Genomic DNA, 13,825 nt, shown 5'->3' with positions numbered 1-13,825 from the left:
TGCCGAGAGCCGTAGTTGATAATTAGAATAACTCGCTAATATGAGACCCCAACTGTAATTCGAAAACAAGAGTCAATTGACAATTTTAATGTGATTTTTGTGTTTAGCAGCATAAAATTAGTCAAATTTGGGTATTTTCGCTTTCGTAACATTTTACTTTCAAAACGAGGAATGGAATGCCAATGTTAGAAATTAAGTGTAATATTTCCTTTTTCTATAAGAAAAGCAATTATTACTAATTAAATTATAAAAATACAGCGTTGAGAACTGTGTGTGACCATGCTTTTTCCGACCAGCGTATAAAAAATAATGATATAGAACAGGGTTTCCCAAACTATTTCAAGCGCGGACCGGTGTTTGCAGATTTTTTTTTCGCGATCCACCTATAGCTATAAATCAATATACTGTATTTTCAATAATTATACTCGTAGGTTCAGGAAATAACGACACTACCATTAGGACATTTAACATACCAGTAATAATGCAATTAGGTACAGCATTCATCAACATCAGTAAATATAAATAAAGGATGGGTAAATTAATTTCTTTGTTTATTATTTACATTAAATTGACATATTTTAGGAAAGGAAATAAGGAAATTTTCTTATAGTTTTATGTAGGTATATTTCAAATAAGTTGTTCGTGTACCGGCACCGGGTCGCGGACCACACTTTGGGAAACCCTGATATAGAACATGCCTTGATATATTCACATGAATATCTTGATTGAAACTGTTCGTTTGAAAGCGCAAATATTTGAAAAAAGTTGTGTACAGTTTCAGACGGATAGAGCTACTTCAGGAGCAAATGTGGACATTCAAAACTATTTATTAAATATATTTATTTAATAATGATATATATTTAAATTCGCTGAAGAAAAAAATATTGCTGAGATCTGCCACAAAGACACACACGTGGTATTTATATTTGTTCTTCATGACGCAACGCCAACCACAAGCATGTTCAACCTGTTCTGTCGAACAGGGCGCCCAAATGGTCTGAATAATAATATCATCCGCGTCTTTTCCGCATTTCTATCAACGAGCCTACCGCCGTCTTAATGTCTGGCTGCCCACATTATCGTGAGCTGTAAAATTTGAAAAAATAAAATATTAAAAAATCACTACAGTCGGACGTCTCTTTAACGAACTTCCATATAGCGAATTTTTTTGATTTTACCTTGGTCATTACATTGAAAATAGTTTCCGTATAACGAAGAAAATTTCCATATAACGAACTGATTTCGAGAAACCCGGGTACGCATTGTTCGCACCTCTAGCTTTTAGGCAATAAAGCTAATGCTGTTGAAAGCACGACTTAAGAGCTAAAAGGATTAAGCGTTAATCCCTTTAGCTTTTAATAGCTGAAGGCTTTAATTACATGAATTAAGAGCTAAAACATTTTACAATTTAATGATGCCTGTAAACTTCTGCAGGAGGAAACTGGTCAACCACAGCTTTTTAGCCATTTATTTTTAGCCATTGCTGATCCGGCAGTGGATCAGCAATGGCTAAAAAGAAGTAAAACCTAGAACAGGGGTGGCCAACTTAATTTGTGATGCGATCGAATTTTTTTTTTAAGAATGTGCCGCGATCTACCATCTCAAGAAGTTCATTGCACATGGTTAAAAAGGTTAATCAACACATATTCAAAAATGTTGTTTATGAATTTTAAAATTTAATACAATTCAGAATTCTTATTTTAAATTCATACGTATTTAAAATTTTAATTTACATGAAGTTTGTGTCTTCATGTCATCTGCCAAGCTTTCAAAATCGGGGATATACCGTGATAAGGCCAACCATAAAGAATCTTCTTTATGCAAGTCCGTTAAGAGTAGAGCGATTCTTCGAATTTGTTTGTTTCAAATACGAAAAGGCCGATTCACATAGATATGTGGAACCAAAACAGGAATTTAAAAAATTCACTGCATTTTTTACAGTACTGTACTTTACTCGGAAAACATATTTCCAAAGGTCTTTTTCTGATGACCTGACTTTTAGGAAGATATCGTTTCGCAATGTAATAATTTCATTTTCAAGTAATATTTTCTCCGTGTGAAAAATCTCGGCGATTTTTTTCTGCAATTTGTTTCGTATCTTAGTCGACCTTAAATGGACAAGACATATATTGAACAATGTCTTCAATTGTTTTAAAATCGCTGAATCTGGTTTCAAAATCATCTTCAGAAACATATTTCTGACTATTAAATTCAAAAACAGGATATTTTTGCAAATGATCTTGCATATTTACAAAATGATCGAAATTTTTTTCTTTGAGATCCTTAACCATTGCCAAAAATTGATATTTATATGAAAAAATACTACTAATCATGTCACCCCACATTTTTATTTTTTCCTTGTAATTCCAAATTTAGATCACTTAATTGACTGGTAAAATCCGGCAAAAAAGCCAGATCACATAACCACACCATATCTTGCAGCTGCTGATAATCATCTCCAATTTGATCGACAAATTTTTTAATTTCATTCAGCAAATTTCTAAATCTGTAGAAACTTACTCCGATTCAGACATCTAACATCTGTGTGTAATGTCGGACCTGGTTCATTTTCATCGAGGTGCATTTTGAACAGTCTCCTTTGAAGAGATTGTCCTCTGATGGAATTCACGATTTTGAAAGCTATGTCCATAACACTTTTAGTATTTAATGTTTTGCTGGCTAACACTTGTTGGTGGATGTAAACTGCAGCCATTATCAAACCCACTACAGGATGGAAGCACAGGATGCTAAGGGAAATGGATCATAATCTGCCACGCTGGTCCAGTGCGGGTTGGCAGATCGACCGTATTTAGCAGTCAGGGGCTTGAACCCCGGTCTACTCAAATAGCGTGTGCTACTGCACTCCCGCTCCTGACCACTCGGCTACGGTGGATGATACAGTGGTAACTCAAAAAATCTGGGAATTCACCATCCTTTTGGCACAATGCGATGAATCCGTTAAGATGTCCCGTCATTGCTTTGGCTCCATCTGTTGTTATTGATACGAGCTTAAATAGTGGTAATTTAATTTTTTCAATAAAATTTTTGAATGCGTTAAATATATCAAGACCTCTAGTTCTTTCTTTTAACGAAACCGTACCCAGCAGTTCTTCTCTAGTGGCAGAATCATCGAAAACCATACGAATAATAACGAGCAATTGAGCTATATCACTGACGTCTGTTGGAAAGAAAAGGACACACAATTAGCAATATGAGCACTTAATTGTTCGCTCACATTTTTACTAATTTTTTCGATGCGTCGCATCACAATATTTCAAGATAATTGCAGATCTTGACGGGCACTTTTAATTCCATTTTTGTTCTTAAAATTTTCAAAAAGAGAATCTATTATTTCTCAAAATGGGTCTTTGATGGATTGACCATCAGAAAATGGTTTGCACTTTTTTGCAAGAAATTACTCACTTTAAATGATGCTACAGTTACTGCTTTAGATTGTAAATTAGGTGTCATGAAGAAATTTTGTTGCGCGAATAATCTGAATTTAAGTTCTTTTAATTTATTTTTTCTAAGGTCACTATTAGGCGAAAAATCCGATTGGTATTTACCATGGAGTGTTTTGAAGTGCCTTTCGAAATTTCCTTTTTTGGGTATAGCCACGGAAGCATTGCAAATCAAACAGTTTTTCTATTATCATAGAAAAAAAGTATTCTAGTTCGCACTCTTGATGAAAATGATACGTTTTACTCGTTTTCGTAGTATTCATTTTAAATCAAAGGGTATTAAATTAACGTATAAGCACTGTCCAGTTATTACTATTAAGTAAGCCAAATAAGAATTCGACACATATGCTATGCTCTCCTCCACCTAACTGTGTGAATTTCCACTAGACAAGCCTAGTGGCTGCGTAGCGACAAGAGTAGTCACGTGGTTCAACAGATTTGTAATAAGCGTAAGCAGTGGGGCGCATAATAATAACATTTAGATTTTGACTAATCTATTTTTTATATATACAGTATTTAAAATTCGTCGTATCGACCGATATTAAAGCCGCGATCTACTTGTTGGCCACCCCTGCTATAGAACTTATACACTGCTATGCTGAGAAGTCCCGCTGGTCAGCTGTCCACAGCCATCGGCAAAGCTTAAGGCAGGCATATTCCCGACGCGGGCACTGGCTCTGGTCAACCTATTCTGCCGTAAGCATCCTATTAGAGAATTAGGAGAGAGTGATTTTCCTTTATCCCGGAAATTCATCTGTTGTTTCGAAGAAATGAGTCATCCACACTTTCACTGAATTTCACCGGTCTCTGTTTACATGGTAGCTACAAGTGGTCCCTAATTTCAGCTTTGTTTAACTGCTGTGCAAGTAACCTTACAGTATCTAAACGGAAATCCTTGAGTGTAGTGTAAAAAAAGTGGAAGTGTTTAATAGTATAGATCGCGGCGTTAAAAAGAAAAAAAGAAATCGCTTTAAAATTTGATGTCCCTGTCAGTACTGTCTCAACCATTCTCATTTGACTTGGCGCATTATAGCCTTAGATGCTAATGCGCCATAAAATCCTAAAACAGACATCAACCATTCTGAAAAACCCTGTTTCTATTCTCAAACTGTTTGAGGAAACGAGACCCAGTCGGAAGCGTGCGAAATTATGCCTTTGGGAAGATGTAGATGAAGCAGTTTTTAAGTGGATGAAGTTGATTCGAGACCAAAACATGCCGATATCAGGGCTATTAATAAAAGAAAAGGCTATGGAGTATGCATCTTTTCTGGGGCACAAAACATTCCAAGCCAGTTCTGGTTGGCTGGACAAATTTAAAGAGCGTCATGGCTTACTCGAAAAAGCTATTTCTGATGAAAGTGGAGTTGCAATTGAAGAAGACTACTCCCACTGGAAAGAAACAGTTTTGAAAAAAGTTATGGAGGACTACGAGTCCAATGACATATTCAACGTTGATGAGACATGTCTATTTTTTAAATGTTTGCCGAACAAGACACTGACTTTTAAAGGTGACAAATGTTTTGCTGGTAAAAATAGTAAGGAGAGAATTACACTCCTGGTTGCAAATATGGCTGGTAATAAAAAACTGAAGCTTTTGGTAATAGGCAAAAGTAAATGCCGCCGTAGCCTAGTGGTCAGGCGCTAGGGTGCCTAAGTACACGTGGCTTGAGTGACCGGGGTTCAAGCCCGTGACTACTGAATACGGTGCTGTTTCTTGTATTCAATCTATCATGCGAACTCCTCTGACCGTTTGGTCGTCCCGGAGTATAAACAGAAAATTTATTTATTTATTTTAAATAACCCCGATGTTTCAAAGGAGTAAAGTCGTTAGAGTTGGACTGCAACTACAACAAACAACTTTGAATGACAAGCGAAATTTTTGAGCAGTGCATTTTAAATTTCGATAGAAAGATGACGAAAGAAAACAAAAAAATCGCGTTGACTGCCGACAACAGCCCTGCCCACCTTCACTCAGTAATTTCGAAATTTGCACGTGTGAAGCTTGTTTTATTCCTTCTGAATAGTTCGTCTTAACTGCTGCCAATGGACAAGGCATTATCAAGAATTTGAAAATGCACTACCGAAGGCGCATACTGAAAAAAAATTATACTGAGAATAGAAACCAACCAACCTATAGATTCTGTTATAGATTTGTAGATGTGCATATCACAGTTGGCAAAAGTGTGGAGTCAAGACATGACGGAAGCAGCGATTAAGAATTAACGGAGATGAGAGGGATAAACTACTAGAAGACATTGAGCAATCTTGGGAAGAAATCCAAGCGAGGTTTGATCAGTGGAGAAATTGTTCTTGACGAATTTTTAGGAGTTGGTAATGATGTCATGGTAGTTGAAATCCGAGTGACTCCCAACATTTTGGTAGCGCATTTAAAGAACTAGTGACAATATCGACGATGAGTTGGATGAAAATGAGGGCAATATTAAACCTTCCAAACAAATGTTGGCAGCATTTGAAACTTTGCATCGAGGGCTTCAGTGGGAAGAAAATGTAACAGAAAATATATCTGAGTGTTTAAAGTTTAAACAAATGCGAACGTTTTTATGAATGGTGTACAGTAGAATTCAGTGTACAACAAAAAATAATCAAATATTTTACGACATAATTCTTCAAAGTGTACTAATAAATTGTGGGCATCATGTAAGCAGTCATTTCTTAATATGTATATATTAATAAATTGTTTTAAAATGTTAGAAAATTTATTCATTCCCAATCTTTTACCATATTTCTGAATTTACAGTATTTTTCACTGTTGAAAAGATCATATTTCTTTATAACGAAATTTCTGTATAACAATTTTTTTCAAGGGAACGATCGATTTCGTTATATAGAGGTCCGATTGTATTACGAAAACACACCCCATAAGTTTTGTACAGGATCCCAGGATCCCTAAACTTGAATTTTAGGCCCCAAAATTTTAGGGACCCTTGAACAGAGCCCCTAAAATTTTGGGGCCAGCCCTTTGACATGATGTAAATTAAATCCTATTTCAGAATAGTGTATATTGTTCATTCCTAATTATAGCTGTGTATGGGCGATGAGTGTAAAATGCATACACTCATTGATCACTGATTTGTGACCACCTACCCAATACCGTCCGCCTTTCGCACGGATAACAGTCGCTATTCGCCTACGCTCTGACATCCACTAGATGTCTGAAGACGTCCGAAGGGATCTGCAGCCACGTTACCTCCAAGGCTTTCCACAGCGTCGGGGTAGAAGACTGTTGCATGTCAATGCGCCTCACTTTCTATTTCAAAATAACCCTATTGGATTGAGGTCAGCCGAATTTGGAGGTCAGTCAAAATGGGTGACAGCTGCACAGTGCGAGCCCGATGACACGGTGCATTATCGTCTCGGAAGATCCCGTTTCTATCTGGGAAAAAAATGCAACATGGGAGGGTGTATATGGTGAGCTGCCTGTACGTATGTATTTAAGTTATGAGTTAGGCTGCACGAGGAACATTTGTTCATCTCCGTCGTATGAATCTGTAGCATTCGTACTAGACGCTGTGAATTAGCAATTTAGAAGAGGCGAAAGCCGCCACAGTACACTCATCCCAACTGCCTTTAGGGAGATCTCAACTATCAGCCTTGTTGGTCCTCAGATGAAGACAGATAAGCCACACCCAAAGGCGGAAACCTAATTCAACAGCGCAGAGATCTCCTGCTCAAGGGAAGAAAAAAAAAAAAAAAAACACTGTAAGTACCAGCAATGTGGACAAATGAACCGAAGTCATTCAATAACGATTAAGAGAAACTGTAAGAAAACTAATCTGGCTACATCAGTATATAGTACAACACTCAGCATATAATACATACAATGCATATGTGAAAAAAAAAAAAAAAAGCGAAAGAATATGAGAGGGATGTAGTTGGTGTTTGTCCTGTAGATCGGTATCTTTCAAAAACGAGAAGAAATTACCCATGAACTACTTAGGAATTACCCCAAAACTTGCCAGTGATATCAGGGCTGGAAGAAAACAAATTGCCAGCCAACTACATTAAATATGGCAAACCGAATGGGAGCAAGAAACGAAAGGTGCTTTCACCATAAAGTTTCCGGCGCTTCCGTAGCCAGGTGTGCAGGAGCAGCAGTGCGTAGCACACGCTTCTTGATTAGACCGGGGTTCGAGCCCGTGACCACCAAATACGGAGGATGCGGAAAGGTCAGGGAATGACCACCGCATATCCCCGGAGCAATATGGCTTTAGGTGCTAATGCTCCTAAAAACCAAATAGCAAACAAACAAACCATAAAGTTTCTACCACAGGTAGTTAGCCCTAAGCCACTTAAGTGGTATGCTCCAATTGTTTACAACCTATTTATTGACTGGTCATGGGTCTCTCAATGTCAAATTGGCTCTTCCTTGGGACTGACTGATGACCCGCACTGTACCTGTGGTGAAAGTTTGGACACAGGGCCGGGCCGTCCCGAGGGTGAAAGGGGTGCACGGGATCCCGGGCGCCAACGTTAAAGGGGCGCTTGACAACCTGAAACTTACATACACATATGCAGAAAATTTTAAAGGGGGCGCCAAATTTTGATTCGCACCCGGGCGCCAAATACCCTAGGAACGCCCCTGATTGGGCATGTCCTAGGGACTCGCATCTTGTGTGTATGGGCTTTGGTACACACCCGGGGTCCTGAGCTGGATATCATCATTCTTCTCTTTCTTTGTGATTCCCTTCTATTTCTAACTCTTGTTCTCTCTCTCAGGGTAATTCAGAATTTTTTTTTTTTTTTTTTGGCTGGTGCAGCATAAGCCTCAGGCTTATGCTGCACCAGCCAAAAAAATAATAGCTATGGTGCAAGGAGCACCATATAGCTAATAATAATAATAATAAAATAATAATGTCCTTCACATGCGCCCAATCCTCGTATATTGTACGACTGTACAATATATGAAAACCAAAGAAACCAGCTTATTACCGAAATTGATCCCCTTCCTAGGGGCTAAGAGCGCCTATTTATAATGGAGGAGAGCCTTTATAAGGCCTTCACAAACTTTGCCAAAAAGCATTTGAAATCAGGAGAGACTTTCAGAGACAGGCACTGCAACTAGTCCCTGTACCAAATCCATCGCTAATTCACTAAATCAGTCCATGCCCCTCCCCAAGTTCAGAGTATGATAAGATTAACTTGACATGACCACCTGAAATGGCAAAACATACCAGACAAGGCTGCTAAACTTGACTCCTCCTCGGTAGGCCCCCTAACCAATTTTTGGGGGACCCTAGAGACAGGAAAACACCCTACGTGACCGAATGGGAATAAGGGCAGACTGGTACGCCCCCATCATAGCACATGTCCTAAAACTGATTTGGATAAATATACCTAAATTGACCAAATAACCGATAAGACCACCAGGAAGCTAAATGGTGGCTGTAGCCGGAGCTACCTCTCAGCTGAAAAATAACAGTAAGCTGAGGGTCACTGTGGTATCCTTGTGTGAATGAGCAAGTATGAATGCTAGGAAGTGAGTAGCATTGTGAATGAGCAAGTATGAATGCCAGGAAGTGAGTAGCATTGTGAATGAGCAAGTATGAATGCTAGGAAGTGAGTAGATGCATGGCTGTGAATAAATGATTTGAAAAATTGAAAGACAAGAGTATTGTGGTGAATGCGAGGGACTGAATGATGCAATGCACGTGAGCACTTGAATGCTGCGGTGAATGCGAGTGGCTGAATGTTCTGGTGAAAGTGAGTGACTAGTGGGGGAAATGTGGATGACTAAGCAGTTGTGGTCAATGTGAAAGACTAAATGTTGTGGAAAATGTGAATTACTGAATATGTGTGAATGAAAATGGCTGAATGTTGCAGTGAATGGGAGCCTGGGTTGAGTGAGTGAACAAATGAATATGTGGATGAATAAATGACTGTGTGCATTATTGGATGAATGTTGACGTGCATGAGCGAGAATAAGTGTATGAGAGAATGACTGACACTAATCAAATGAACTGAATGAAAGAACAAGTAATAATATGCGTATATGGCATAAAAGGAACTTTTATCTCATTATACAGTGTCCCAAAAGTCACTGCGTATTTTGGTGAAATCTGGTGAATGTGAGACGAATGACTTAATAGCATGATTACAAGTTTATTTTTATACAATGTCCAAGTTTGAAACAGAAAAAAAAAATTATTACATAAAAAGGTGAAGAATTTAATTGGTGCTTTCCACATTCCCCATCAGTGTCCCTGCAAATTTAAAATCTCTCAGCCGCGTTGCGGAACACATTTACAAGCATTCCAGGGATAATTTCCTGTATTGCCTCCCGAATGCGTTGTCTAAGACCAGGTAAATCAAGAATCTTCTTGCGATAAACCTTTGATTTTATGAAACCCCAAGCAAAACAATTCAAGTGACGAGCCACCGATTCGGAAAGCGCCTGTTGAGGTATTCCTGGACAGTTTTAGCGTAATGACATGGAGACCCATACTGCTGAAAGACTACACTTGAAATAACACCATCATCAAGAAGTTGGGGTTCAAGAAACTGCTGAAGCATATCAGGGTACACAGTTCCTGTGACTGTTGCTTCTGCAAAAAGGTAAAGGTCCATAAATTTTTGACTTCGTCATCCCAAACCGCACATTTACTTTAGGGGATGTTTTTGGGAAGCCCAGATATGACAATTGTGGCGATTTATTTTACCAAAAGTGTGAAAAGTCGCCTCATCCATTAAGCTGTTATTTTGAATCGATAAGTTCTGCACACATTGCTGCTCGACGTGGAAAATCTTCTTCATGCAGGTCATGCAACGGTTTATGAAAAAGGCCTACCACATCTGTGGTATGCCTGTTTAATCAGTGTCGAACGCAAAATTCTGTGAACTGATGTCTTGGGTATGTTCAGTCTTCGAGAACCCTCCCTAACTGATAATTTTGGGTCCTCTTCGAACATTTCTCGAATTGATTCAATGCTTTCACGTGCTGACCTTTGGCGTCCGCATCTCTCCTCGTCACGCACAGACCCAGTTCTTTTGAACTTATTCACCAGTGCTGTAGGACCGGGACTATGAAATCTCCTTGAAATTATTTCCCTAATTTCACAAAACTTCATTCCTTTGATGCGGGATGTTACAACAAAAATTCGCTCTCGAACATTCATCATGAATTTTTATCTTTACACCGCACTGGAAACTTTTGATTTTAAATAGGCAGAATTACTTCTGCTGTAAGTGCATTTCATGTCAGACTTATTAACAAATAACGACATGATTTTATTACAGTGATTCAGTGAACCTCTCTGAACCTCTCGGAAAGTGATGTAATGAACGTGCCGCTTATGGGCTCTCTGTGCTTCTGCTTTGGGTTTAGCTTGCAGAAACACCTCGTCTTGACGTAGTTTTTACGGGATCAAATTGCAAAACTGCCATGTTATCGAGAATAGCATTGAATGCAGTTCGAGTTAACAAGAAATTTAAAGTATTATTCCTGTGGAATTTTTACTGAGTTCGAGTTATCGAGAGTCCATCGTATTGATAATTATTGAGACGTTCAACTTCCCGAAATAACGGCCTAATGTGCCATTTAATTGGCTCTGTTGTTAAATGAACTTAATGATATATTACCCGATATTACATACAGATGATACTTTTAATTTAATATCATATAAATTGATCTCACCAGATATTAGAGTAAAGCTGATACAGTAAACAGCCGGCTTATCTCCACTGCCTCTCCTTTCTACTCCACTGATAGGACCATCTGTAGTACCTCCACTGACTAGCGTGATGTCCACATGAAAGCGAACGTTTCGTTGGAACATTGTTGGTCCTCCAGGCCTCTTGTACTCAACGCGGAAAGACATAGGTGATACAACGCTATGGCACAGGTCAGCAATCTATGAAAATAAACGGTGGTGAACTAACTTTTAAACATTTAATTTATAATATTGAGCTCAATATAATATATTCTGTTTTACATGATGACCAAATAATTCATGTGTTTTAGTTAGGTTAGATGCACGCAAAGTACTGGGCCAAAGTATCTGTAATCACTAGTGTAAACTACCGCAGTTGGTAAATTACAGTGGGTTATAAATGAAGTAAGTCACTTTAGAAATGTATGTAGAGGGAATGGATAATCGGACGGCGCTAAAATGTGAAAACGAATGGCAGGAATTAAAATGGTTCCAAGAACCGACAGCATGATGAAAATCGCTTACTCTAGTCGGTAAGCATCCAAATCAGATGCACGTGGCTTGTAACAAGACGTGCAGGGCGCTCTAAAAGCAGGCATAAAATAGACGCTTGCCAAATTAAACACGGAACTCTATCTGATTAGCCAGATGCTAGAGCATGTTTCATCAGATGTCTTTGTGAACTTCATAGCTTGATTGCAATGAGAAATTGGACCTCTTACACCGTTTGAGTTGCAAAAAATGGTGAAATCTGCGGAAACGGATGCCGTTACCTTATTGCTGGAAATCAATGTGGGATTTGTGATGAGATTAGTGATGCTGTAAGTGAAGTAGGGATTTTTTCTTTACTTCGAGTGACAGAATGAACACGACAACTTGCCATTTTGTGACTGTTGTCCGCAAAGTGCTGAGTGCTCAGAGGCGTTTGTACAGTCTACATCGTTATGCAATAGCTAAATGTGCCATGCACTTGTTTTGCTCTGGCAGGGATGGAGGCGAATGAAATATAGCCTTGGGACATTCTTTATTTGAGTAAATTGCATTTCTGACTGCATGGTATCGTGAAAACCCATAATTGTTGTGTATGAAGAAGTTACCGTCTTGTTTGTTGGCCATGAAATATCCTCAATTTCTGCGCCTTACTTAGAAAGGGATTATTCTTTTTTGAGGTGGCTCATCATCATCATGGTTCTCTGAACACGACGAGTATACATGTTCAAATGTTCACTATTGGTATTATTCCTATCAATAAACGCTGTCCACACACAGCCATCTTCATGCCGAATGATGATTTGCACGTTTATCTCCCATTGACATGTTTGCTTCTCTATCTCTTTACCAATGATCGTGTCATTTCACACGTTTTTCAAAAAAAAAAAAAAAAAAAAAAATGAGACTGGGAAACCATGCTCCTGCTCTCCAATGGTTGATTTTTCTCCAAAATCAACCATTCTGCTTGTAGTTTGTGTGTTTGAAGTATTTATTACTTGACTAATTCAGCTAAATACCAAGACTGCATCTGATTTGGATAGACTGTTTATAATAGACTGCCTGCCTCTGTGTCATTAGTACATCATATTACTTAACTTGATCACTAAACATGAAGAATTAATGTCGCAGAATAAAGTGTCAATTGTATTACGGTAATTATTTTTTTAATATAAGTTAGATACTCAACAGAATTTTATTTAGTCAGACGGCTGCTTGTGTTTTGTTGAAAAAATCTTGTAAATGTTGAGAGATCAAGGAGGCCGAAGAAGAGCGTTATCAGCAGCACAGATCGCCGAAGTACATTTATCTGTAGGATTATCATCTCACAATCCACACAGCGGAAGCAAGACGAAAGAAAACGATCTACGGTGAAAGTGCGCAACCCTACTTGACCCCGCCAGGTAGGGCTTAGCAGTTGGCAGCTCCAAAAAATTCTTTATTTATCAAACGGTTAAGATTAAAGATTTCTGTGGGGAAAAACAGCGTGCCCCATGAGCACGTGAGTGAAGTAGGAATATGGGGAAGAAAGTCATCCTTTGTAAATTATTCTAAATTTAAATTGCATAAACCTGATCGGATGGTGTACATGCGTCATTGTGAAGGGAAAGAATCACACTCAAGTTTCACCTTAACGGACAAGCACCCAGAGAGGGAGGGGGAGAGAGAGAGGGGGTCTGGTGACACCACAAGTCATGAGGTGGGCCGTTTTCATTTCATACAGAGTACAGTACTGTTAATCTGAATGTGGATAGTATACGAAACTCACAGAGAAACGCTGACTTCCCCAGTATGTGGCACAATATAGCCTAAGCAGCTCTAACCCTTTATTATTAATCATTAGAAGATCGCCCTGTAAGAACTATAGGCTAGAAAGTGTTATTTACAAACCAAGGTGCAGGTTACCACGAGCACCAAAGGTTACGTTGCAGTTCATGTGGACTCTACCTATGAAATTTTTACAAAAGTCTTGTTTACATTTTCTTCTTATATTCTCTCTATCCTCTGACCGTGTGGTCGTCCCTGAGTATAAACAGAAAATTTATTTATTTTATCTGTTTGTATTACCCAGTAATCTGTTTACAAAATGAGTAAGCATTGGTAAAAGGAGAATGTGTAGTCTCTGCAAGATGACATATTTACAAAGGTTGATTTGTAAGACAGTCTGCTTAACAGTAACATTTGTCAAAATACAGCAGAATGAGTAAT

At 38.5% G+C, this 13,825-nt stretch overlaps 1 protein-coding gene across 1 annotated transcript in view; it reads right to left on the bottom strand.

The window, feature by feature from the left end:
- LOC150077446 (serine/threonine-protein kinase BRSK2-like) overlaps positions 1-13,825 on the bottom strand; it is a 614,186-nt gene that overhangs the window by 36,900 nt on the left and 563,461 nt on the right. The window contains exon 17 of the mRNA XM_090386750.1: positions 11,113-11,329. Within this exon, the coding sequence (XP_090242876.1) occupies positions 11,113-11,329 (217 nt within the window). The remainder of the gene's footprint in view (positions 1-11,112; positions 11,330-13,825) is intronic.

This window comes from Mastigoproctus giganteus, chromosome 12 (assembly GCF_048544385.1).
Source record: "Mastigoproctus giganteus isolate SK-2022 chromosome 12, ASM4854438v1, whole genome shotgun sequence".
NCBI classification, from domain to species: Eukaryota; Metazoa; Arthropoda; class Arachnida; order Uropygi; family Thelyphonidae; genus Mastigoproctus; species Mastigoproctus giganteus.
Note: the sequence above shows the minus strand (reverse complement) of the source record. Positions and strands in the feature narration are given on the sequence as shown.